The sequence below is a fragment of the Zeus faber genome (assembly GCF_960531495.2).
Source record: "Zeus faber genome assembly, chromosome: 6".
In the NCBI taxonomy this organism is placed as follows: Eukaryota; Metazoa; Chordata; class Actinopteri; order Zeiformes; family Zeidae; genus Zeus; species Zeus faber.
In genome coordinates, this window is record NC_137201.1 from 11,004,768 (window position 1) to 11,031,895 (window position 27,128).

The 27,128-nt window shown below is 46.9% G+C and overlaps 1 protein-coding gene across 3 annotated transcripts in view; it reads right to left on the reverse strand.

The window, feature by feature from the left end:
* The window catches only part of septin15 (septin 15), a 40,154-nt gene that overhangs the window by 8,053 nt on the left and 4,973 nt on the right, over positions 1 to 27,128 (reverse strand). For all 3 annotated transcript variants that reach the window (XM_080002302.1, XM_080002301.1, XM_080002300.1), the window contains exons 3-7: positions 9,899 to 10,005; positions 4,255 to 4,355; positions 4,006 to 4,140; positions 893 to 1,010; positions 527 to 619 (exon numbers count right to left, since the gene is read on the reverse strand). In XM_080002302.1, coding sequence (XP_079858428.1) covers positions 527 to 619; positions 893 to 1,010; positions 4,006 to 4,140; positions 4,255 to 4,355; positions 9,899 to 10,005 — 554 coding nt within the window. The remainder of the gene's footprint in view (positions 1 to 526; positions 620 to 892; positions 1,011 to 4,005; positions 4,141 to 4,254; positions 4,356 to 9,898; positions 10,006 to 27,128) is intronic.

A 27,128-nucleotide genomic window follows, 5' to 3' on the forward strand; every position in this document is an offset into this window, starting at 1 on the left:
GGACACACTGGATGTTAATGAGCAGGAAGTGCTGTTCGACCTGGTCTAAATGTTGGCACGGAGTATTGATGGACTGTGGATAATGGTATTGACAGGGTTGGTCATGGGGAGTGAGGCTGCCGTGGAGAATGGATTCTCCCTCTCTCTCTCTCTCTCTCTCTCTCTCTCTCTCTCTCTCTCTCTCTCTCTCTCTCTCTCTCTCTCTCTCTCTCTCTCTCTCTCTCTCTCTCTCTCTCTCTCTCTCTCTCTCTCTCTCTCTCTCTCTCTCCCTCTCTCTCTCCCTCTCTCTCCCTCTCTCTCTCTCTCTCTCTCTCTCTCTCTCCGTCTCTCCGTCTCTCCGCCCCCCCCTCTCCCTCTCCTGACACACACGCACAGATCTTGCTGTGGATATGAAAAACTCTGGGGTGAAATTTGGCATACCACACCATGCCATTTTTGTATGAAAAGTAATTATTCATGAGTTAGTATTCCGTTTTGGTCAACCTTATGAAAGGAGAATTTAGTGTGGACGCCCTCGGCTCCGTACCTTGATCTTGCGGATGAGCTTGCTGTCCTCGTCATCCACAATGTCCGGGAACTCGTAGATTTTAATCTTGTGTTCTTGGATCTCCTTCATGATCTGAGGGTGCAAAAAACAAAACAAAACAAACAAAAAAAAAAAACAACACAATAAATGAAGCGATAAAAATAGAGATAGTGCACATGGAGAAACACAAACAAGCTTTATAATGACAAACAATGCTATCACTCTCCACCACAATGTCTCCTATCTACAGCAAAACTTGACAACAAGGTATTTTTTTAGTGCACCCACACACGCACACAGACACACAGACACAGAGACACACACACACACACACACACACACACACAGACACACACAAACACACACCTGTTTCTTGAACAGTTGGCACTCCTCGGGTGTCAGTGTGTCGGCCTTGGCGATGAGAGGGATGACGTTGACTTTGTCATGTAGTCTCTTCATGAACTCGATGTCCAGCGGCTTCAGGCTAAAGGACACAGGGAAACTCATTAAATCAACACAAGCAAACAAGTCAATACACACCGGCAGAGCCATTTGATTCCGTGCAATAAGAAATAAAAAGTACAGAGAGGGAAAACAAGGAATGACCTTTGTTTAATTGAATTGCATACCAAATAATGAAATGGGATTATATGGTAAAATGGAAAAAACCTCATCTTAACACCTTGGTCAATGCGTTACGTTAACACACATTTGTCTGGACAATTATCCTTGGATATTGCACATATTGTGATGCTTCATTCTGTGAACATTTGCATATTCAATGTTTCATATTTTGGGACATTCCTGCACAAACAAAATGTTACATATTGTGTACATTTTACATATTGTTTACTTATTGAACATGTTTCTATTCTATTTTATTTATGCTTCTTGACTTGACTTTATTCGATTATTATCTCTTACGCTGTTCATTGCTATTGCTATGCACCAAACACCAGGACAAATTATAAAGACGATTCTGATTGTGATTAACCTGAGCTTTATCATGTAATTCCCATGACCACCAGCAGAGGGCGCATGGAAAAAAAAAAAAAAAAAAAAAAAAAAACACAAAAAAAAACAACAAAAACCTGAATGAATTGGGCCCAAATCAAATGAACAATGGAAACCTTCGGGCAGAGCGAGTGACTTCTTGTATGTCTTGATGGGTTTCTGCTCTCCCCTGGTGACCTTGGATCATTATGACATAGTGGCTTCGTTGATGAGGGGATTCATTGGCTCTGGCTCTCTGCGACGAGGGGGACAATGGGGACTCTTCTTTGCAGCGAGACAGCTGGCAATGTCCCAGCGAGATGTTTGCGGGTTACAGAAGTATGCACACACAGCGTCACAGGCGAAAAAAACATTTGTGTATATAATTGTGTGTGTGGCTGTGTGTGTGCTCAAGGCATACATCGTCTATGTGTTTATATGGTTGTACGGCCATTTGAAGTGATTAAGGCGCATGTGCTGAAATGCATTTTTCTAAGCGTGCGAGTGGGTGTGCGTCTGTATATGTAGAGGTCTGCGGTGTGTGTGTGTGTGTGTGTGTGGGCGTGGGTGTGTGGGGCATTCCTGGCAATCTATGCCTGGAATGCAAAACAATATAAACAGCGCAACCCAACAGCTGCTCAGTGGTCAGAGAGGGGTAGTACAAGGAGGAGAGACAGGGAGCAACTGTGTGTGTGTGTGCGGGTGTGTGTGTGTGTCTAAATGTCTCTACGGCGGTTCTGTGAAGGCCGGGGTCAAGAGGCGTGTGAAACCCCCAAATTCTTTTGTTCTCGACCTGCCCGTCTGGTCAGGTAATCTGATCAACTTCTACTGTAAATGCATACTTTGACTATTTTGGTCTGGCCTTTGGTGTTTTGCCTGATGTGATGACATCTAAATGTTTTCCAAGCAACCAGGTTAAAATGAGGCCGGCTCCAAATAACGTCCCCAAATCTTTACGACCTGTGGCCAATGTGAGAAATGAAGAGCAAGGAGCTGCTTAAATCTGAGCCCCACACTCCTCGGAGAGAAGTAGTACTCCGAGTCATTGCGTTTTTGTAACGGTGAATCCAGCGTTAAGTAGATTCCTCTATCCACACACACACAAACAGGCTGGATCCAATAGTAACACAATACATCAGCCGTGGTTGTGCGTTCCATTTTTAGCCCTGATATCAGCAAGGAACAAAATGGCAGCCTGCCTGACTCGCATGCATCACTCAGTCACACCACAAAATTTGACTGGTGTGGATTGGCCATTCCAAAATAAGTGCAGATGATACGAAAAATGTGTCTCGCAAACCGCAACCGCTCCACTAAGGCGAGGCGAATATGTGAGATAAATAAATGTGAACCATCTTAAAGACTCCGAGATGGGCAGACTGTGTGTGTGTGTATGTGTGTGTGTGTGTTTGAGAGCTGTGAGGTGCTGCGTTCTGATTGGCCGGCTGGGCGGATGAGAACAGATCTCCATCCAAACTGAGCATGAGCAGAGCGGTGGTCGTTATATAACCTCTGTGGGTCACATACGCTCTCTAGCAGCCTCCACATCCATGCCAGAAATGCACGCACGCACGCACACACACACACACACACACACACACACACGCGCGCGGGCTGACCCAAATATAAAAAATTCACACGGTGATGATCATACAGAAGAATGCAAATATCAAGAAGATTCCACCAGATTTTCATGAAAATGGACAACTAACATCCCCCTCTCCATTTTTACACTGTTACCCCATCTGTGCTTGGCTAGAGCTCTATTTAGGTTCAAGGTATCGGCCTATTTGTAATTTCCATCATTTAGTGCTCTCAAGGCACCTGTGTCACGCCTGACCGCCTTGGAGACAGACTCCTCCTATTGGGTTTCAACCTCCACTCGCCAACAAAAATTGCTTTTGCTTGACCAAGTGTTGACATTTAGGATATGTCTTTCCACATTCCCCCATCGCATCTGGTCCTGCGGAAGCACTATGAAACCATAACCCCCAATTAATGACCGCTTAAAAAACTATCTAGAACAATGAGCCTCGCTAAGCCTTGCATAGATAATCCAATGCAGCGGAAATCAAATATGGACTCTGGCTGGGGATCAGGCGTGAGCTGAAATGCACGGGGGGAGACGGCAGAACCGGTATTAGAAGGAGAGAGAAGCCTTCTCAGAGGAGCCGAAAAAACTGGCCGGTTCTGTCCCCGAGACGCTTTTAGACGTGGCGAACCCCTCCATGGCGGCGCATCGGCTTAAACCGGGGGAAGCGAGCTCCCCGGGTGCATCTTCCGGCGCCCACCTCGAATTGGGCAATACTGCGGAGTTACTGGCGTTGGGCAAGCTCAACGCACCGCTTTTGTTCTTTTCCGGGACCTTCCCCGACCCAGACGACAAAACCTTTCAGCTTTGGTTTCACCCCCCAAACCGAGGCCCATATCTCGCATCGACGCGGGGGTAGCGCTCTACGGCTTCTCTACAGCGACCCGGCACCCACCCGTGTCCGGAGGGAGCGATGAAGTACAGGCAGCAGTGGACCCTGTTGTCGGGCATGAGCCGGCGGTTCACCCTGGACTCGGCGTTGAGGAAATCCTCGCACTTGCTGTCGATGAAGTTGATGACGGGCTGCCAACTGGAGGGCGGGAGGGAGAGGGTAAAGAGACGTTAGAGACGTGCGGGGAAGATGAAGGAAGGGTGGGTGGGAAGGGTGGCGCGATTGGTGGGCTTTTTTTCGGGGGCGTCTCACCAGTTGCTGTTGTCCACGGCGTCGCCGAACCCCGGCGTGTCGACGATGGTGAGCGAGAGCTGGACGCCGCCCTCTTTTATCAGCACTTTGGATTGCTCTACCTGGGAACAGGAGGACGGCGACAACAACAACAAGGCCGGGGTTAAAAACATGACACCAGAAGCGCTCCCACTCCCACTCGGAACACCAGTGACACATACCGCGCCACAAAACAGAGGCAGCGTTTGTTGCGACCGCTCAGAATGCGAACGTGGGACGCACTGTCACGTGACACTGAGAGGCAAAACAATCGGATGAAAGAAAGGGTTTCACTGGTCCCCACAGCCGTTACCAGAGCTGGACGTTCCACCCCGGGTTTTTCCTGGAACTAGGCATACATCTTTATCCAGCTCTATCTCCGTGGCCAGAGATCTAACTTCCTTTCCCCAAATCTGGCCAGACTGGACTACCTAGTGTCCAAGGGAGTCCAACCCAGACGAGGACGAGGCTTCTTGGCATCACTTTTTAAGCATTATGCTGCTTCTCCTGCTGTTTTCTGGGACTGCTTTTACTTATTCATTTGTGGTATTTGAACTACATTGGGAGAAGCCATGCGAAATGTCATTGTACCTAAGTATAATGACAGTAAAGATCATTCATTTATTCGTCTCTTTGGCTAGGAATAAGATTGCATCGGAACGGAGTGAGAAATGAAATAAAAGATTGTTAAAACGTTATTTTTCGGCAGCTAAATGTCAGTTTTCTTCACATTTGGATGGCGGGTGTTAACTTTTAGATTTAAACAAATGATTTTTCAAAAACATTGAAACATTTTTTATAAACATTGAATTATCATCTATCATGTTGAAGGTGCAGAACGTTCTTAGGATATTCAGAGGGAGAGGGAGAGAGAGAGGGAGAGAGAGAGGTGATAAATGATCAATACCGAGAGGCTCTCAGTATTATGGCTGTAAAGGTATGGAATTACACAGAAACCATGGTACACTATCTACCAAAATACCGCGGTGTACGTTATTTTACGGTATTAATTCCCCCATTTGTTTTCTGTATATTCAATTAAAAAACAGTTGATATTAAAAAAGAAATACACATGGTAAAGCCTCTGACGGCAGCACGGGAAGGTGCTTGTCGGGACTTTCAAATTCACAGGAGACGACATATACATATATATATATCGAAATCTGACTTTAATTCACCTTACGTCGCCGCCATGCGGTGCAGACGGCCAAATGCAGTAATAATCCATCCAATGAGTAATTTCAAGGAACGTAAAGCACTGTGTCAAATATATATATATATATATATATATATCAAATACTCAATCAAATATTGGCATAAAGCCAATATTTGATACCGTGGACACGGTAGTGATTTATGTTGCAGAATTACAGGGAAAACTTACGGTTCATAACTGTGGTTGCTTGATACCGACACCGGCCTGTGCGGTGAAGCCACTTCAGATGATACAGAATGCGGCTGCGTGACTGGTCCTCAACCAGCCAAAGAGGGCACATGTCACTCCGCTGCTCATCGAGCTCCACTGGTTACCTGTAGTCGCCCGCATCAAGTTCAAGTCTCTGATGCTGGCCTACAGAGTGATTGTTGGTAATGCTCCCGCCTACTTAAATGCTCTTGTAAGAGCACATGTTGCCCCCCGGATGCTGCGCTCGTCAAATGAGCGTCGCCTGGCTCTGCCGGCCATACAGCCACGGCAATCCAGGCTATTCTCATTTGTAGTTCCACGTTGGTGGAACGAGCTGCCAAAAATGACCAGAGCGGGGACCTCCCTCTCTGTCTTTAAGAAGCACCTGAAGACCCAGCTCTTCAGTGAGTACCTCCTGTCCTAATCTACAATTACTTAGCACCACCTTGCAGTATTTATTGTTACACCAATGTTGTTGTTACACTAATCTCTGTCGCAATGTAGCTGAATGTTATTCTCCCTTGTAAGTCGCTTTGGATAAAAGCGTCTGCCAAATGACTAAATGTAAATGTAATACCGCGGTGCACTGTTAGATCCCGACTCAGCATGTTCATTATTTGTTTATTGCACGCTTCTAACTCCCTCCATTCAAGAGCTGTTGGAGAAAATGTGTCTTCACCTCATACAAGGGCTTTTAATACGGCTAACGAATACCAAAATTGTTTAACTACTGAAACTACACATGACTTTTCCTTCTTGGAATTAGCAGAAAATGTTTCATTACATACAAAAGTATGAATTTCATGCAACTTAATGCTATTGAAACCCTTACTGGGTTTCAGGAAGCAAAACAAAGCAAACAAAGAAATGCAATTCAGATTTCACTATGATTGTATATGACACATTAATATATATCCTTCAAATTATTCCGATTTAAAGTAGTTATCTACTTTTTAAGCATAAGGGAAACTTTAGTTTAACCACTTTAAGTCGTTAAAGGTGCAGTATGTCAAACTTACAGAACGGGGCATGGCAGAAAAGGCATATAATAATTCACAAGTATATTTTAATTAGTGTATAATAATAATAATAAGAATCGTTGTGTTGAGATTACCTTAGAATTACCTGTTTTTAGGGATAGGCTACGCTCCAAGGAGGCTGCCATGTTTCTTCTACAGTAGCCAAGAACGTATGGCATTTTGTATATTGGATATTTTGTGTATATATATATATATGACTACTTCTGTTGTTTCTTTTTTTTTGTAGTATTTTTGTGCTATTTGTATATATTTGCCATTTTTTGTTGTTATTGTTTTATATAAAATTTAAACAATTTAGTCTTAATTATTTCGATTTGTTAAGCTTTGAATTTTTTCAAATGCTAATTGTCTGTAAAGAAACGCACCAAACGTCACCAGAACAAATCCCCAGCGAATGTAAATGTTCCTGGCGGACAAAAACGATTGTGATTCTGAACAACAAGGTGAACGCCGTGTTTGGTCATTCATTCAAGATGTCGCCTCATCCACGCCGACCCCAACGCGGCACGGCGCACGGCCCACAATGCATTGCCACACGCTTCTCCGCCCTCTGGCGGCCCCAGTCGCGCCGGTTTTCGAAGTGTGCCGCTGCGTTCTTTCACAAGACCAGATAGCTATTTTAGGACGGTGGCCCACTCGCTCTTAAAGAAAACACATTCTTCGGCTTGAACGGACCCAAAAAATAATCTGCTTTACGCTTTTTGCTTTACGACAGAGTGAGTATATCAGGCACTGCTGTCAGTCAACATAATTGTGTGTGTGTGTCTGTGTGTGTGTGCTTGCGTGCGTTGAGATATGTGTGTTGACACAGTGCGAAAAAAAAAAAAAAGAATAAATCTGCTATTTAAAAAAAAAAAAAAAAAAAAAAAAGAAAACCCATCTCAGCAAAACGGATTGGGTGAAAACCTCAAAAATGTCCTCAGTCTCCCGACACCATCATTTAGAGGAAATCCAAGATGCGGGGAATGCTGCAGTATGTCAAAAACAGGAGGGATCGTTCTGGAACAGAAATACTCTGACCCTGCGTCTCCGCGCTCTCGGCTTTTTGCTCGACACAAAATTCACGGCGAGCGGATGTGCTGTCGTCAAGTCCAGATCATTCACTAAGCCTCGACTATCTTTTTTTTTTTTTTTTTTTTTAATTATTACAATTATATATTTATATTCCGTTTATCTCTAGCTGATCTTTGCTTGTATGAATTGTCATTGTTTTTAAGATTTTGTCGTTGATCTCTACTGGTCAACGACAGTAGACCAGTAGATGGTCTGTTTTTACTTGATCGGACTTGATACGTAGAGTTCTGCGAAAAGCTCTTCATGAATAAAATGCATTATTATTATTATTATTATTATTATTATTCAGAACCTGTGGCCTAAGCAGAAAAAAAGCATTTTGAGCCAGATTGTAAGAGGGAAAAGGATCTAAAACTTGAAATTCACCAAAACATACTTATACTTATACTTGTATCATACATATATATATATATATTTTTTTTTAATATATATTTTATCTTTATATCTCATATGCTTGGATATCATTTATATGTTCTCAAATTGATATTAATAGCTTTGTGGCAGCAGGGCTGACCGTACGTACCTCTGCAGCTTTAGCAGGTTAGGGTTTTAATGACCTGAGGTGAAATGTGAAAGCTAAATCTAGTGACATGAAGAACAGTGAAACCAAACTGTAGAATGTCCAACGACGTCACGTTGAAAACTCAGAAAGAAGCTCTGTGTTGTGGACTGGACCGCCTCATTTCCACAAAATATAGTTTAATTTATTAAAAAAATAAAATAAAATTCAATCCGACCCGTTGGCTCGGCAAAAAAGTTTTTGTTTTTTTTACACTTTATTTTTTCACTCACCACGGTTGCCGGGACAACCCCGCCCCCGCATCGGCACTTTTGGCTCGAGTCGGTCGGCCGCACACAAGTGCGACGCCTAGTTGTGGGATGTATGCTCGCTAGCGTTTGCACGTGGGCGGGCGGTGCCACACTAAGCCAGCGGGGCCCACGCCGCGTGGGAGTGGAAGAGGCGCAAATTTATTTCACATATTTATTCGTTTTTTTAGGACAGATCTTGCAGGAACACCAAAAGCGTTTAATAGCTGTGTGCATGTGTGCGTGTCTGGGTGTGTGGTGGGAAAGTGTGTTTCATGGGAACATTCCAGCCCTACTAGTGACCGTTGCAGGCCCCGGGGGGAATACAAGGGAACCCCCCCCCCCCCCCGTCCTGCTACCCTAACCCCCGCCATCACCACCGCCCTGTTTTACCCATCTCTCCATCTCTTCAATCCACTCTATCCTCTGTTATCCGAAACGTCTTCTCCTCCTCTCTCCTTTACTTCACATCCTCTCCGCTCCTCCCCCCGCCTTGTCCTCCTCCTCCCTCCTCACCCAGCTGCTTGTCCAGATGCAGCCCCCCCCCCCAGTTCTTCTATGTGTCATGACCATAAAAGGATGAAATCACCAGAGGCCTCTCTCTCTCTCTCTCTCTCTCCTTGCCTCCTATACATTCTCGTGTTCTTCTGCTGATGGTGCTGGCTCTCAGCCTTTGGCCCCAGTTCCCGTCGCTGCGACTAACCCCACACACACACAGACACACACACACACACACACACACACACACACACACACACACACACACACACACACACACACACACACACACACACACACACACACACACACACACACACACACACACACACACACACACACACACACCTCCCCCGCTTACTGAAAATACAATATATCTGACACGAAACTAGCAACCACGGAACCGAAGCTGAAGCATGGTGAAACGACCGCTTTTCCATTCTTAAACCTCGGTACCTAAGCCGTCAGGCTGCAGGAATTGGTCGGAGCGGTAACGAGCGGTGATTTCATCGGTTTTCGCGATACCAAAAGACCATAACAGGGATGGAGTTGGATGGAGTTGTCTCAGGGAGCCGGGAGGGTCACGTTCAAGGAGCAGACGGGTTTGAGTTTCTATGTCCTACGACACACTGGGAAATAAATGCTCCCATCGATGTCAAATTCATTCCCCCATATTCTGACCCCCTACTTCTACCGGGGCACAAATTCATATTGCTTCATAACTTATTGTCCAAACTGTTCAGACTTCAGTTGACCCAACAAATGTTTTGGTCAAGATCTCCAGTGGTCTCGCTCCGCTCACCTGCACAGTCTTTTTGATGCGCTGGGAAGGACCGGGGTAGTCCTTGGAGTACAGGTCGGTCAGGAAGAGAGAGTTGATGAGTGTGGATTTACCCAGACCAGACTCACCTGGAACGAACACACACACACACACACACACACACACACACACACACACACACACACACACACACACACACACACACACACACACACACACACACACACACACACACACACACACACACACACACACACGTTAGATATCATCCTCACAGAGAGATATACAATGTTCACTTGGTAGAGAAGGAGTGATTGCGTTTGACTGTCCTGGCATGGGTTACACTTTACTTTGTCAGACTGCACACAGAAACCAACATGCACATGGCATACAATGTGAGAGCATGAAACATTATGTACCCAAACAAAGGCACGCACACGCACACGCACACAGACACACACACACACACACACACACCCCCTTAATGCAGAGGAAATAAAGCGGATTCATTGTCCGCAACAGAAAAGGTCAAGGGCTCGTCCGCCAGAAAGAAAAAGCTTTCAGATAGAGGATAAAACATAAAACATTTCCTCTCTACCTTCCCTTCACTCTTTTCCTCTTCAACCCCCCCCCGCCCCCCTCTCCCTCTCTCTCCCACATACCAAGTTGCCGTTTCCTGTTCCCATAATGACGTTTGTGTGTTTTTTCAAGTGCATGACGTCCAAAGAGCAAACACTTTGTTTGGATCCTCTGAGATGTGGAGGTTGGGACAAATCCCCCCCAAACCCCGAAGTAGCCAACCCAGAATCTCATTCTTTCCGGATATAATGTACTTTATAGAGAGAAAACCCCAAGTTAGGTGGAACGACGCCAACTATTCATTTGGCCGTCTATAGATATGCACGCCTATACGTCCTTCTCCGGTATGGCGGATCTCCCAAAGCTGTTTTAACAGGTGCCCCCATATTATAGAGGGAGAAATAAATGTTCTTTGGACTCCAAAAAAATCCAAAACAGATGACGTGAAGTGTAAAGACGTTTCTCCATGGGGATCCGGCAGTCTTTTCTTTGAGCCTATGAAAAGATTAATGTGTGAAGGTTTACAAAGTGGCATCTGCGGAGGAGTCCCTCTGTGTCCAATAGGGATCATATGTTTTCCTAGTGACTTGATTGATTGATCGGTTGGTTGGTTTGGTTGGCAGGACGGTGGATTTGCGGGGACTCACATGACCGTGAAAGGCTCACACGCAGTTTCTGTTAAAGCGGGGTTGCTGATTTAGCTCTGCTCTTCAGGTCTCGTACGACTGAAAAGGGCCAACTCAGAAACCAGACGTCCTTTCCCTGCTTTGTTGGGAAGGTTCTGATTCATTTCAGCTCAGGGATGATAATGTGAGCAGATGTGCTACATTTTCTTGAAGGGACCTCAATGGCACAAAACAGTATGACCTCATTTCTAAAAAAAAAAATAAAATCCTGCCTGCTAAATATTACTGCCTGCTACTGTTTTGGGGCTTTCTCTGACCGAATTAAAGAAGAGGGGATTAAGGCAGATGAATAAACTCATCTTTTCTGTTTTGTGTCATAATGTGTATTGAGCGCTGGCATGTTCAGATTATCTATCAGACAGTGATATAGGATGATAACTAGTTAGTAGGACTCAACCTGCTTTAATATCCCTGTGGATTCCATCCCTAACCTCATCTTAACCTTTCCCTTGCCAAGTGAGTTACAGGGGACACAGTGCCACCAAGTGAGTTATGGAGGACACTGTTTTCTTGCATGTCTCCTATTGCACGCACACAGACAGACAGACAGACAGACAGACAGACAGACAGACAGACAGACAGACAGACAGACAGAGAAGATGGATGGACTGGTCAGAGGTCACGCGCACAATGTTTGCCGATGAGGTGACACACTGTAACACCCTCTTCTCTCAGTCTGCCGAGCGAAGGGGAGGTTACCCAAACGTTGCACTGTGGTGTCGGTGTTTAGACAAGAGTTAAGTTTATCGGTTTTCCACATTTCTTTGGACCGTGCGAATGTGGACTTTTAGAGAGTGGTGACCCCCCCCCCCCCCCCCCCCCATAGTCATTCCTCTCCTTTTAGCTTGGGATCGGTTCCTGGAGCTAGAGGGTTAGTGTGACCGTGGAAAAACAAACGGCAGGAAGTTGAACCTAACAGCGACCGCTCCGGCCGACCGCTATTGGATCAGCTGCTTAACCAGCTTAAGGAGTCGCTGGACAGCTGTGGAGGATTTAAACAAAAACCCACTTAATCCGTTCAATTGTTGCTCATTGGATTAATCGCGCTAATGAGACGTGTTCTTTGGACTGGGGAGCAAATCGGTCCAAACTTTTTAGGTAAAAACTGCTTACATGTAGTATGAAAGAATATTTCTCACTTATTTTCATTCCCTCACCTCTCCGCCCTTTTGACTCATCTGTTCTCAATCTGACTTGTCTATGATCAGTTCACTCCACCCCTCCCTACAATCCACGCACACACATGTGCGCACACACGCACGCACGCACGCACACACGCTAACCCCAACCGATCCAAATTCCTATATTAAGTGAGCTTCTACTACATCTTCTTCTTAGTTAAACTTACAGGGTTTCGTCTGTGCGCTTCTTCATCCAGAGCTTTCGAGCCACAGAGGCCTAAAATGCATCATATCCAGCGGCTCTGCATTAATTATTTTTGACCAATCCATCACGGTTCACTTGACAATAAAAGTTAACCACTGTCATGGTGGCTCTGATAACATTACAGTTTCTATTTATAGAAAACACACAGGGCAGCAGGAGCAGCAATGAAGGGACTGGGTTCGATCACCGGCTGTGACAGGAAGTGGCTGCACCTAATGCCATGGGCTCACTAAACTACACGACTTTCACAGTCGTCAGATCTCTGTACTGTTCACACTACACAACTTTCTGTCTTGAGATCAGGAATCTTGCATCTTGTGGTTTTAGGCTACATGACTGATCGGCGACAGGGGGTCACACATTACAAGATCTCTCACCAGGAGGATTGCCAGACCAGTCTGTCTGGTCCCCAAACTACGTTTTGTCACAAAAACACTGTGGAGTGAGAAGTGACACCGCAAATGACGTGATACACCGCGATACGCGTGAACGGATTTTTTTTATTTTTTATTAAATTCTTATCAGGGTAAAAACAACAACAAATAAAAGCAGAATTTAAATTACAAATACATTAAAAGCCTAGAGAAGAAAAGTAAAATTGGTATGTTGAGTGTTTCTGGCTGCTGCTCACGTCTCTCTTTCTCGACCCCCCCCACCCCCAACTCCATGTCTGCTCTCATTGGCTGTAGCTGGTTGCGTCACTCCTGACTCAATCACAACACTACCAGATATTAAACCTGCTTGATATCCCACCGGCGTCGGTGAGTGCTCGGATCACGTTGTTAGCAGATTTGGTCCCTCACGAGAGCGTGCTATGATTTTCCTCCAAGCTGGGGCTTTGCTCGGCGATCTCCAAAAACCTGCCGGGCGAGCAGAAAATCTGCCCAGAATCACTTAGTCTGCACTCGGCACTACTCAATTTGGACAATTGATACATCAAACTGGTTCAATCCCAGGCTCCTCCTGGTACCATGCTGAAGCGTCCTTGATCAAGCATGTAATGTACTGTAATCACATGTACTGTAATATAATCAACTTTGGGGTGGATGTAGCAACCATAGTGTTAAAACAGGCCTGGATCAGATATTTCTGTTTGATTCAACCCTTCCAGGAGTATTGGGACAGATATGAAGCGTACTAAAAGGACACGCAAGTGCTTTCCTGTGAAAGTCTGAACATTCATTGAATTTGTTCCGTGTGGGGACAAAACACCCCACCCGTTTTAGCCGTGACCGTGACAGTCTCTGCTTGAGGCCAACTCTCCCAAAAGACTTTCGATGGAAACCCTGAGAGCCGTTCCTATTTAAAGACCCATTCCAAGGAGATATCATCTTGGGTCTAGACCGAAATCAATCTTTACTGAGCAAACATCACCTCCAGAGTCCTGACAAGGTCCAGACAGCCCATCTCAGAGAACATCAAACACGACGCTCCTCCACAAAAAACACAAATAGACCCTTCTGCTCTGCTTAAGGCAACACCGTCTTCAAAGAAAAACTATGACTTACAGTACTCCCAATTTTGTGTCCCAGAAAAAAAAATTCAGTGTAAAGGCAAGTGAAGCACGGCTGAAAAAGAGAGGCGAATTTGTGGATGAGAACCACAGGAAGAGTTTGTGTGGCTAAGCCACCCCACAGGCAGGACCATCCTAATTAGCTCAGCGCTCAGCTCACTTAGCTTAGTTATAATTAAATATTGGTTCAGTCTGACAGAGAGCGGGAACGCAAGAGTTGCCAACAGAGGACTTGAAGATCAGATCAGTTATGAGCTATGGCCGAACCTTTCAGATCTATCAGTTTATTTTCTTTGATAGATGCTGCCAACAAACCCATCCTGCAATCTGTCCTCACGCCTCAAAAAACACTGTCATAGTGAATATGCAGAATGTTCATTTTGGTCCCGTGCTGGAACCGCCAACATTCTATACTCTGTCTTGTATATGAATATCATTATTTGGTCTTGTTGGCTTTGGCTACAGAGAGATAATGACTTGAGCTATAGCAAATATTCCACGATCCTGTGATTGTGAACATTTGAGCTGACCCAGATTGTTTAGAAAATATGTTTCCATCCAAAAGCCAAGGAAATTTGGAACCAACGTTGGAAATGTCACAAATACCAATACAATGCAAATTCCACGCACTTACATCAGTTTGGTTGAGGCAAACCAAATACAGTTCCTTGCACAGCAGAACATCCAACTTTTCTAATAACATAACGAGCACCAAAATGCTTGGCATTGCGTTTCCACATTAACTTTACCCTTTCTAAATATAATCAATTTATAATCATCCTTCTAGATGAATTTACTTGAACCTAAACTATTTAAAGGCTAAATTATTTGCAGCCCGTGTGTCCCTCGTATTGAACCCACCCAGTTAGTCAAGAACAGGTTTGTCTGCAGTAGTGAATGACAAGAATGTGGCCAGGTTTGGTGATAGTACAGCATTTATTTTGATTACGGGTAATTCCTTTGCATATTTCAGGAATAGCTTTTGTTTATTTAAGTTATTAGTCATGTCATATCTGTCTGGTTGCAATCTTTGAGACCAAAGGGCAAAGGCAATCTTTCATATATTCCAATGTTCAATGGCGGATAACGCCCCTGTGGCGGGCCAAGGGGGTGTCATCAAGCCACCGATGCAGACAGGCGGTGCAGGGTCCCATACCGGGGCCGCTCAGCTGCTGGGGAACAGGCGAATCAACGGAGGGGCTTCGCTGATTCGTCCGATCCCGGACCAGGAAGCAATAAAGGTTCTTTCTTTCCCCACAGTAGGGAGGTGCGTGTTTTTTTTCAGACACGGGATCAGATCCGGCAACATACACAGCGCAGCGGCCATGATATGGTGGCAGGGCGTATAAGCGCAGATGCGCTGGACTCTACCCGTTTGCCAGCGAGCTTATGATTTTGCCTTTGGCCCATGAGCCACCTTTTTGTTTAATCTGTAATACACGCCAACTGGTGCTGTTTTGCCTCCTTGTGCCTCCCCTCGCTCATTCTCTGACACTGGGCCAGAGCACCCAAGTTCACAAATGGCACCTGAACAGAATGGAGTAGCGCAAGGCAGAGTCCCAAACGCCTCCCCCAGATGGTGGTCCGCGAGCGGGACCAGGAAGCATTCCGAGGGAGCCAGCAGGCCATCCAGGTCCTCCTCCGGGAGAGCATTGGACAGAGCGAGGAAAAACCGCCGCCCCACCCCCGTTCCCCCGCTACAGAAGATGACGGGGGAGGACGATCCAGAGGCGTTCCTCACCAGTTTTGAACAGATGGCCGAGGCGGCCGGCTGGTCGGACCCTGAACGGGTGTGGCAGTTTCCCTCTTCTTGGGTGAAGCCCAGCCAGAGAAGCAGCGGATGAGCTAGCGCTGTTGTCCAGAGGGCGGGATGGTTGATTTTTCCAGGGTGGCACGGCCTCGGGACCACTGGAAGCTGGGCGAATGCCTGGGCAGGTATGCTAGCAATGTGAGTGACCTGACCACGACTTCCAGGACTGCCCCATGGAGGTCGGCCAGGTGGTTCCGGTCGCTGGTTTGCCGGATCCCTCCCCCGGTCGAGAGGGGCCTATCATGTGCCGGTAAGGTTACAAGGGGGTAAACATCGGGCTTTGCTGGACTCAGGCTGTTCGCAGATGATGATTCAGGAACACCTGGTTCGACCCGGGGCTTTGGTAAAGGCATCGTGGGTCGATATCCGTTGTGTGCATGGGGATATTCACACGTATCCGATAGTGTGCCTTGAAATTCGCTATAAGGGGAAAAAGCATATGGTAAAGGTAAAGTTCCCGCCTGTCGCACCCCCTGATTTTGGGCACAAATTTGCTGGGTTTCGATGTATAAATGAGAGAAGCGGGGGTGTGTGCTCACGGTCTGTAGGGATATGTGAGTGTTGTGCAGCGTTCCGCGACGCAGAGGTCACCAGAGCGAGGGAGGGTGTGCCTCAGTTGGGAACTTCCCCGGACCCCGATATCGCAGGACGATACACTTCGTAGGGCCTTTGAGGTGTTAAATAAAATCAAAGGTGTGTTGGTGCGCCCAGACGCTGCGCTCATTCACCTGTATTTCGCATGGTTAGGGATAGATTACTGTATATCGAGTAAACCGTGATTCTCAAACAGGAGAAGAAGCCCAATTGTTGGTCACTAAAAGCCGTCAGGGTTTAGTCTTACAGGCGATTCATTATAACCCGATTTGCCGGTCACTTAGGACATGGAAAAAAACTAAAGTGGATAATGGTCCATTTCTATTGGCCAGGCCTATGGGGGGTGCTGTGCCGCCTGTCCCAAGTGTCAGCCGGTGAATACACCGGCTATTCCCAAGGCGCCATTGCGGCCCCCCTGCTCAGTCGAGACGCCGTTTGAGAGAATCACTATGGATCTCCTAGTCGACTATGCAACCCGATACCCAGAAGAATTACGCAGAATTACGGCTAAAAATGTGGCGCAGCCGCTGTTTCAGCTCACCTTTCAGGTCGGGTTTTCCAAAGGAAATCCTGACCGCCCAGGGCACTTTGTTTATGTCCCACACACTGCGCGCACTGCTCAAGTTACTGTGCGTCCGCTCATTTCGGACCAGCATATACCACCCAGAGACAGACGTGCTGGTCGAGCGCTTCACCAAAACGTTGAAAAACGTGATGCGGTAGTTCATCCACAATGACAGCCAGAAATGGGACACATGGCTGAACCCCCTGTTATTCACGGTGCAGGAGGTTCCCCAGTCCACTACGGGGTTTTCCCCCTTTGAGCTACTGTTTGGCAGGAGACCTTGTGGGGTGCCGGACCTGATTAAGGAAAACTGGCAGGATGGTCCCAGCACCAGTAAAAATGAGGTTCAGTATGTCCTGGACCTGAGAGCAAAGCTACAGGCCTGAGGGCAGGAATCACAGGAGAACTTGCTCATGAGTGTCGTGCAACTTGCAAGCCCAGGAACATCAGCGCCGCCTGTTTGACACTGTACAGGGGGCTCGGTTAAGACAATTCTCACAGGGAGACAATGTGTCAGTGTTGCTCCCTACGACCAGCTCAAAATTACTGGAGAAGTGGCAAGGGCCCTTCATGGTCAGACGACACGTTGGGGGCGATTATGAAGTCGGACCATAGACGGGGGGGTCCGCCCAAATTTACTACCTAAACCTTCTAAAAGAGTGGAGGGAAGGTGTGTCCCTAGCACTGGCCACTGCTCTAATTGAGAGGGACGAGTTGGGGCCGGAGGTTTTCAAAATCAGGTGGTTGCACCGTGGCCCTTTAAGTGACCATCTCTCCGGCCAGAGCGCAGACGTCCCGGCGCTGCAGCGATTTTTTGACGTGTTCTGGCAATAAAGTGGGCCGTCACCACCCTCTGCTATTACCTCCTGGGTAGGGCCTTCACCCTCTATTTGGACCACACCCCGCTACAATGGCTTCACCGTATGAAGGACACCAATGCACGGATCACCTGGTGGTATACCTGGCCCTCCAACCCTTCAACTTAAGGGTGGTCCGCAGGCCGGGTGCCCAGATGGTTGGGGAGTCGGGTGCCCGCCTGACAGCGCCCCGGCCTAGGTGAGGCGGTGGGGGTGTGTGGCGGGTCAAGCCACCACTGCTGACAGGCGGTGCAGGCTCTCATCCCGGGGCCGCTCAGCTGCTGGTGATCAGGCGAATCAACGGAGGGGCTCCACTGATTCATCCAATCCTGGACCGGAAAGTAATTTAGGTTCTGTTTTTCCCCACAGTAGTGGAGGTGCGTGTTTTTTTGGAGACATGGGATCAGACCCACCAACATGGACACTGCACAGTGGCCACGATACGGCAGCAGCGACCATAAGCGCAGACGCGCTGGACTCTACCCCTGTTTGCCAGCGAGCTTATGATTTTGCCTTCGGCCCATGGGCCACCTTTTTGTTTAATTTGTAATAAATACCGGCGCTGTTTTGCCTCCATCTGCCTCTTCTTCATAAGGCAATAAGACAATTAAATCATTGATTCAAATGGCATCATTGGGACAGCCCTAAAAAGCATCACCACTGCTGTCTGGGACTTAGACCCTCGGCCCAATGGTGTCAATTCCATGTGCACAGCACCTCGGGGCCGGCCACTTTGTTGGAGCATCTGCTATCTTCTGCACCATATCTCTCCCTTCATCTCCATCTCACACCTCGATTGTCAGTTATCTTGCTTTGGCTCTTGTTCTCTTCTTTGAGGATGTGTCAAAGGTTGAAAGACGGTCTTTAGCCTTTGGAGTAAGAGAGGCAAGCCAGTAATCATTGCCCTACGCTCACACCAAAGGATGATTTGGGGTTAACTTTTGGCACCGATGCTGCTCACATGTCAGACCACTTTTCCACAACTCTCCCAGACATTTCAATTCAGGCTGTGGTGCGGTAGGATTAACCCATCATTAAGTGAGCCTGAATCTCAATAAATCTCACTGAATCTCACCTGAGCATCATTGAGCGGCTGGAAATTCCTCTGTGTGCTCATAGGCCTGTTGTTCTCCACCCCTACAGCACCCAGAGTCCCATGAAACTTTGGTTTGATAATGAATAACCTCATGATCTAATCTTATCCATCATGTATCTAATTAGATCACCATTTGAGTTTGCTCTACTGAAATAGAAGCATAGTGGATTTCAAGTGAAACTCAATCTCCAGAAATAACAGTGTGAAAGCAATTCCCACATAACATCCAAACGGTTGTGAATATGTAGGTTTTGGAAGCTTTGGATTGCCGTACAATTAGGGCCGCTTCACTCCACTCACATGCCCTGAATCATATAGACCCAGTAAAAAAAAAAAGAAAAGGAACTACAGCAAATCAGTTGTCGCTACCAATTAGAAAGGAGTTAGGAGTTGTAACCTCCAATATATATTTATTTTAAAGATTAGGGTGGATTGACATAGACCGACAACCAACAAACAAACCACAGAGGGTTTCCCATGGGATTCCTAACATTCTTTCTCTCCCTCACTCTGTTTCTGTTGTTCCTGTCAGTTCGCTAATGGTCAGAAGGAGCCCTTAAGCAGCAACTGGCCCCCAACAACCTGATGGGCCCACTAACTAGCTTCCACACACACACACACACACACACACTTTATGACATTACAGGGATCCTCTAGTGCATGTGGTTGGTGCATGACTGGCTCCAGTGCCTTTTAGTCTCTCTCACACACACACACACACACACACACACACACACACACACACACACACACACACACACACACACACACACACACACACACACACACACACACACACACACACACACACACACACACACACACACTCTATAGCATAGGGCTGAGAGCTCAATGTGTGAGACATCTGGTCAACAGGGGATGTGTGAGAGACAGAAAGACAGACAGAAACAGGCCGCAGTGTGCGACTATGCGTGGAGGTCCTTGCGGAGGCCCCGGTGTTCCGACCACGCTGCCTGCCAGAAGATAAGCTCCATTGTTGAGGACAGACAAAAATCTGTTGCAACTGCAGGGCAAAGGTCTTTGCTTTGGCCTAGATAAGGATCTGCAGACCTTTTTCTTCCTCTCCCTGTCTGCCTCACACACACACACACACACACACACACACACCAGAATCCAGCATAGGTTGAGTCATCTGTCAAACGTGTCATGCAAACTTTACATTCCATTCATCTTCCAGAAAGGACGACCGCCTTAAGTACAGTCATGCAGTATGCGAGAGAGAGGGGGAGTGACTTTTCTGCCGCGTCTTAAATATTAAGTGACATAATAGGCACGTGCTGAGCCATAGCAGACATGTGCACAAAGTGCAGCGCCCCACAAGTGAGATAGATGGACAGAGAGAAAGGGAGGACAGAGTATGCAAAAGAAGAGACGGCGGGAAGGAGATTCAGAGAGGGATAAACGAAAAGTACAAGAGAGAGTGCAAGCTAGGGTTGTGCGATTGCGCAAAATTTGAATCCAATTTCCAAGATATGCAATCTTATCAGGCTCGCGCGCATAGATCGAAGGTAATGCGGCAAATGCGGTCTCCCCGTTCCAGAAGTGCAGCATTTATTATTTACAAGTAAAGAATTTACACAAAACATCCAGTAAATTAAGTCCAATAGCAACGGAAAGCTACGGGGAGAAGTGCATCCCGACAGTTTAATGACTTCGACAGTCCCTTAACTCAGTTGTGTTTAAAAATGTTGTTTCATACATGTAGGAAACAAACAAAAATAAATAGATCAAAAATAAAAAGACAGGCACGGGAGCCTGCGCGCACTGTTTGTGGAGGAGAGACAAAAAAAAGCTCTGCTCCAATTCTCAGAGTTGGGTTTACATTTTTAATTTTCCATACAAGTGAGAAACTAAGGAAACAAAATAAATCGAAATATTTCTCTGAGATTATATCATATATTGCTTTATTATAATCACAAGATTTGCATATAGAGCGACAGGTACCTGCGAGGGGGGCGGAGGGTGCCCGAGCACCTGCCCCATGGACCCCACGGTGCCAATCTTATCAGGTTATTTAAATTTTAAATGAATGCGCATCAAGGTAGCGGATTGTCTGGGCAAGATATATTCATGAGGAACACCCCATGAACCTCGCACCTCGGTGCACCTGCGATGTGTGCACAGCAGCTTTGCTGTACTGCTCCGTTTGCCCAGAGTGGCAAAATGCCTAGAACCAGAGCTTGGGGTCCATGTGCCTTTTCTTTTATTTGAGCACCTGCCCATCAAAGCCTTTATACGAGACTGTAGAGGGGAAGTGAGACCCCTACCCGAAACCCTAACCCTAACCCTAACCAGTGGTTACTCGACAGCTCTGAGCGGAGAGGGGAGAGCCTCCAACGCTCTCCCTCTCCTCTCTCCCTCTCCGCTCCAGTTTCAGAACACGATAAACCTCACTTACATTGTTTCAATTCTCTGATTTTTCCTGGTTGATTAAAAAAAAAAAAAAAAAAAAAAAGGCTGTCATGAGTGTCAATCGCAATAGACGGAGTTGATCGCCGATAGACGATTTAATCGTAAATCGGCCCAAGCCTAGTGCAAGCCAGACAGAGAAAGCGGCGGTTTGACTGAGGACACACACACACACACACACCCACACCCACTCCCACACACACACAGTGAAACATTGATACATACACCCATTCATACACCGGTGGAGGAGGCAGCCGTGGAAGGCACCAACCTGCTCATCGGGAGCAGTTAGTGCCTTGCTCAACGACACTTTGATCGAACAAGGACCCTTCTAATAACCAGACGACTGCTGTACTTCCTGACCTCCTCAGCCACTGTATGCTTACCCAGCAGTGGACTACCTATCTTTTCATTCCATATCAAAACACAAAGATAAGTTGTAAATAGCATGCATTGTCATAAATGGCTGATTAGGCTTATTAATCATAAAATAATCATATATAAAATTGACTAATCGAAAATTCTATTTACCCCCCAACCCCCCACAGTGTGTATTGTGTGTATCGGGACTAAGCCTGCGGATTAACCAGACAGCAGCCCTCCACTTCTGCAAGGTCAGTAGGCAAGGCGGTCACTCTTAAGCCCGTCAGGCCATCTTATCAACACACACACGCACACGCACACGCACACGCACACACACACACAAAAACATCTACAGTGCAAACACAATGCTATTACACAATCTTAAACAGACAAATCGCCCACACAAGCACTCAGCAACAACAGGAGATGGGTAGGTGATGCGATCACACGCCGCCTCTCTCCCATACACATACATACATACGCACACGCACACACACACAGATAGAGAGGAGAAATTCTTGTAGCCTGTCAACAACATTCACGCTCACCCACTATGTTTTGGTGGCCAGTTCATTCTGGGCTAAGTGAACAGAGGCGGTGTTGATGCTGTATATTAACACGCACGCACGCACACACGCACACACGCAATCAATTTCAACCATCCTTCAATTAGTGCTGGCAGGTTATCAGAGAGTTATTACACATCAGTCATTCTAAAAATTCAAGATTTATTCCAGACCATGACTATTCGGCCTCATGGCCGAGCACCTAGCACAACTCCAGAGCGGAAGATTATTCCTCATTATGCATATTACAATGCAAGAAAGATCAGTGGGTCTGCATGTACATACAATTTCTAACATGCCACTGAGGAAGGGATATTTTCTGGAGGAAAATCAACAATGTGATGTTATTTTGTAATTACAATTCTCATTCCCCATAGTTTCTCGGTTGCAGCCAAAGGCTTGAAGCAATTGCGGAGTTGGCTGGCGGGACAGGGTACACTGGAAACAAAGCTAGAGCATCCATAGCTGATATCTGTGCCGTATTTGTAGCTGTTCAGTTGACATCTGAAGTCACAGGTCTTTACACTACAGCGAGTTATTCAGAGTGTCTCTGGCTGATGCTTTGAGAATGCTGGCGCTGGGCTGGACTGCGGCAGGCCCTGGGTGAAACAGGCTTCCCAAATCCTCACAGCCACTCTGTGATGTACTGCTCCGAGCTGCTCTGGCGCTGGGTCCCTCCACACTTTCCAGGAGTTCCCATTCATTCTGCCAGCTGGAACAAAAGGAGCAGGAAGCCGCTTTTTCCCCCTCCAAGACAGGGGAATGGAGTGAGTGAAAGAGAGAGGAAAGGCAAAGACAAAAGGAGAGAGAGAAAACGCACTCGGAGACCAGATTCTGGTGGCGCTCCGCAGCGTTCCATCCGAGGGAGTGACAGAGCGACAGTGGAACAACCACACTGGTCCCCATCGCACACACACACACAGGACACACACACACACACACACACGCACACACGCACACACGCACACACACACACAGAGCTATGGCCACGTCTTTGTCCAAGCATTAAGCCCAGATGGCTGCCATAAAAAACTGTCAATCAGGGACGAAAAGAGAAACACTTGAGCTTATGTTACCGCCAGTCGAACCCGACACATAACACCCCAAAACTTTCAATATGGCCCTCTGACAAATACCACTGCAACTTTAAGCAGTTATCATCCCATGGTTTCACTTTGACACAGAAGTAATCAGACAGCGCCTGCGCGAGAGCATAGCAGGAGAGATCAGCTCGAAGGTCATTCTATCCCCCTCAAAAAACAGCGGTGAACAATCTAGTGGAAAAAAATTAAATAATAATTGGACAAAGAGCGGCCCATAATCTTGACAAAGGGCGGCCTGGTTTGAAATTTAGCATCTATCATTTTTTCAACTGGTGCGCAATCAATGGTCGCTAAGTACAAAAGAAACAAAAAGTTGACAGAGGGAGAAACCAAACTTGGAAAAGACACATGCTGCGGAGACAGATCCTTCACGTCGGCCCCTGAAGAAGGGTTACCGATGTGCCGAGGATCTCAGCGGGGAGGCGAAGAACCCCAAGATCTGAACGGCTTTTCAGCCCAACCATTCCCATTATTCTGGTTTATCTGAGAACCCCTGCTGCGTTAAGCACACAACACAAATCAATCCAATCCATTCATCCTACTTCGCAGCTCCTATCGGCTCCATGTCCCCCTCCCTCCCTCCCTCCCTCCCTCCCTCTCTCTCTCTCTCTCTGTACAGTGCTTGAGAAGGTATGCAGGAGGGTCTCTTCCGCTATTGATAATATAAAACTTCGGAGCGAGCCTATTTTTCTCCTTCGGAGCTTTGAAGTGGTTTGCGGTAAAAAAATAAAAATTAAATTTAAAAAAACAAATTAAAAAAAGACTTCCGTGGATGCGATGACAAGTCACATATTGGCTGAAACGCTCTCCCTCTGGCACATCTCTCCCCCTCTCGGATGTTATCAACTGCATCGCTGTGAACAATCAGAAGGTGAAGGTCAGAAGCCCTCGCGAAGTGTTCACAAGTGGCTGGTCAGACGGGTTTTTTGTTTTTTTGGGTTTTTTTGCGGACGCCTTCGAAACGTTAGGGCCGGTCGCCCTCACCCCGCGACCCGTTTTATAGAAGAATGTCTCGCTGGGCCGAGCGCTGTGAGGAGCGCTGGTGTCCTGGCCGCCGCCGCGTGTGAATCTCGGCTTGGCTCGGGGACGCCCGAGGCCCGGAGCCAAAAGAGAGGGAGAGTGGGGGGAGAGGGGGGGGGGGGGAGGGGGGGGAATAAGAGGAGTTAGTGTGTGCGAAGCGGGGCTGAAAAACAGGATCTAGACAACGGGGAAGCTTTTACACTCCCACCCCCCGTTTTCCTTTCAAGTCTTCATCAATCTCTTCACTCTTTAATATTTTCTCTCCGTCCTCTCCTCCCTCCACCCCAAAAAAAACAACAAAAAAAACAACAACCCAAAAAACCTTCCCAAGGAGGCAGCGAGAACTAGAATTGAGCGGCCGTGCCAGCGATTCCACCTCCACCCCCTGGGGATGACATAGGCTGCAGCATCAAGGGGAGGACCTGCCTCAGCCTTGACTTTGGGGCTTTGCCGTCAACCCATCCCGATGTTGTTCCAGAGCTGGAACAGGATCCTCCAGCAAGAGAAAACGTCATCGAGGTGATTCCTCCAGGGCTTAAGCCCAAATCTTTCTACGGCCCCGGAGGCGTCGGCGTCACGGGCTTTAATATCGCATACTTTTCTCCTGACCCGAAATTTTCGATTTGAAATCGCCGTTAGCCGTGGGTTCTCAAGAGGAGCCGTCGACGCAGGTGCCGATCGACTAAGAACCACAGAGAACATTTGTATGTATGTGTGGCGTCAGGCGACCTGGGCGAGGAGCTGAGACTCACTGAATGCTGCTGCTGCTGTAGCTGAACGGCGAAACTCGTCACAAACAATCGTTAACGACTAATAATGTTCATTGATTATTGCCAACGAGCTTTCGAAATAATTGTGATGGAAAAACTTTGAGCTTGTATAATAGCCATCTCCTAGTGAACGTTAACAGGCTGAGACTGCTGGCTAAGGTTATGCAAAACAAGATGAATTCTTTTCGGGGATGTATTTTATGAGCACACCAGTAGCGTATGCATATGCTTACACCAATGATCTACAGCTACATTATTATTCCTTAACAATTCAGTGGAATTCAATTCAACTTTATCAAGATTCAAGAGGTTTATTTGTCACATACATATACATATGTTCATACATATAAGAAGTGAAATGTCTTTGCAACGCACTCAGAGATTATGCACAATAAGTTCGAAACCGAACATAATAGCTTACCTTATTCCTACCTAGCAGACTAACTGAAACTAACTGATTCCCAACACGTAAAGCAGTTAGTGAATAGAAAAATATAAATAAAAACAAAAAATAAAATAAAATAAGACTCAAAAAGATAATACAAAGTGGGGGTAAAATCTCCGGGGGCCACTCTGGATCCGCAGATAAAAAGTCAAAAAGTTGATCTTTCAGGGAGATTTTTATACCCACGACTGCATGGTGGCCGTAGGAGATCACTACCGATGAGATTTTGGCGGACAAAGTGATATAAAACGGATAAAAATACAAAAAATGTGCATAATCAACTGGAGTGCCTGTGCAGGTAGCCGCAAACAGGCGGCGCCACATCACAGACTCCAATTTGCTTCACTCGTGTTTTGCAAAGGGTGTTGAGCGGAGTACTTCATCGTCCAGTGCATAACGCACGAACAAACCCTTGCTTATACTAATCCTCAAGTTCATCTTTAAATGTGTGAAATTTATGCATTTGAGATTCAAGAGGTTTGTGCTGATATTCTCAAGATTTTTCTCAGGGGGGACACTGCCCATGGACACAGCCCCTTGGGAGGCCTGGGCCACGTGCCCAGCGTCTTATAATCGTCGACGGCGTACATACAGGTTGCAAACAGCCAAGCTTGGTCGTGTGTACACGCAAGATCCCCAAGCTCCGTCTAGGATGTTAAGCCAGAGCAGTGGCTTTAAAAAGCGCAATCCATACCTAGTTATCTTCACCACAGTGAGCGTTCATTACCGGGGCCTCGGACAGTGCGCGCGGTTCGATACGGTACGTCGATGCCACGCCGCCGTCATTCCAGCCGCATCCACTGCTCTGTGGGAGTTAATTAGCTCGGTGTGAATGCGTGTGTGTGTGCATCCGTGCGAGTGTGTTCACGTGTTTATGCGTACATACTTCCTCCACCTCCCTCTCTCCATAACCCTGTTACTTATATGTTCTTTTAATCGCTGCCGCCTGAACCATGCCCCGACCCGTGGCCCGCTCGTACGGCGTCTCATTTGTTCACAGGCATTATGACTGGGAAAAAGAGATGTTACAAAGTACATATTTTGAAAAGAGGAAGGGGATGGGGGGAAGCAATCCCCACGTACGCCTTTCTCACTGATTGGGAGCCAAAGTCAACATCGCAGATTGTTTTATAGAGAAGGCCAGTTCGGGCAATGAAAGCCGTTTTGATTTAATGAGATGAGCGAACTGGATGCCGTGCATGCCACAGCATCCTGGAACCTGACCCACCTGCACCCAAAAATGAACACACGCACACGCACACACACACACACACACACACACACACACACACACACACACACACACACAGCTATATCTGTGTGTGTCTTGGCACCCCCACCATTCCCGAGTTGAAGTGGAGGTACACGGTCCCAAGCTGCACGACCATCACCAACAGAGTTGGAATGTCCTCTAGTGCAGAGGTTCCCAACCACTGGGCCACGTGATCTGCGATTTGCTCCACGGAAG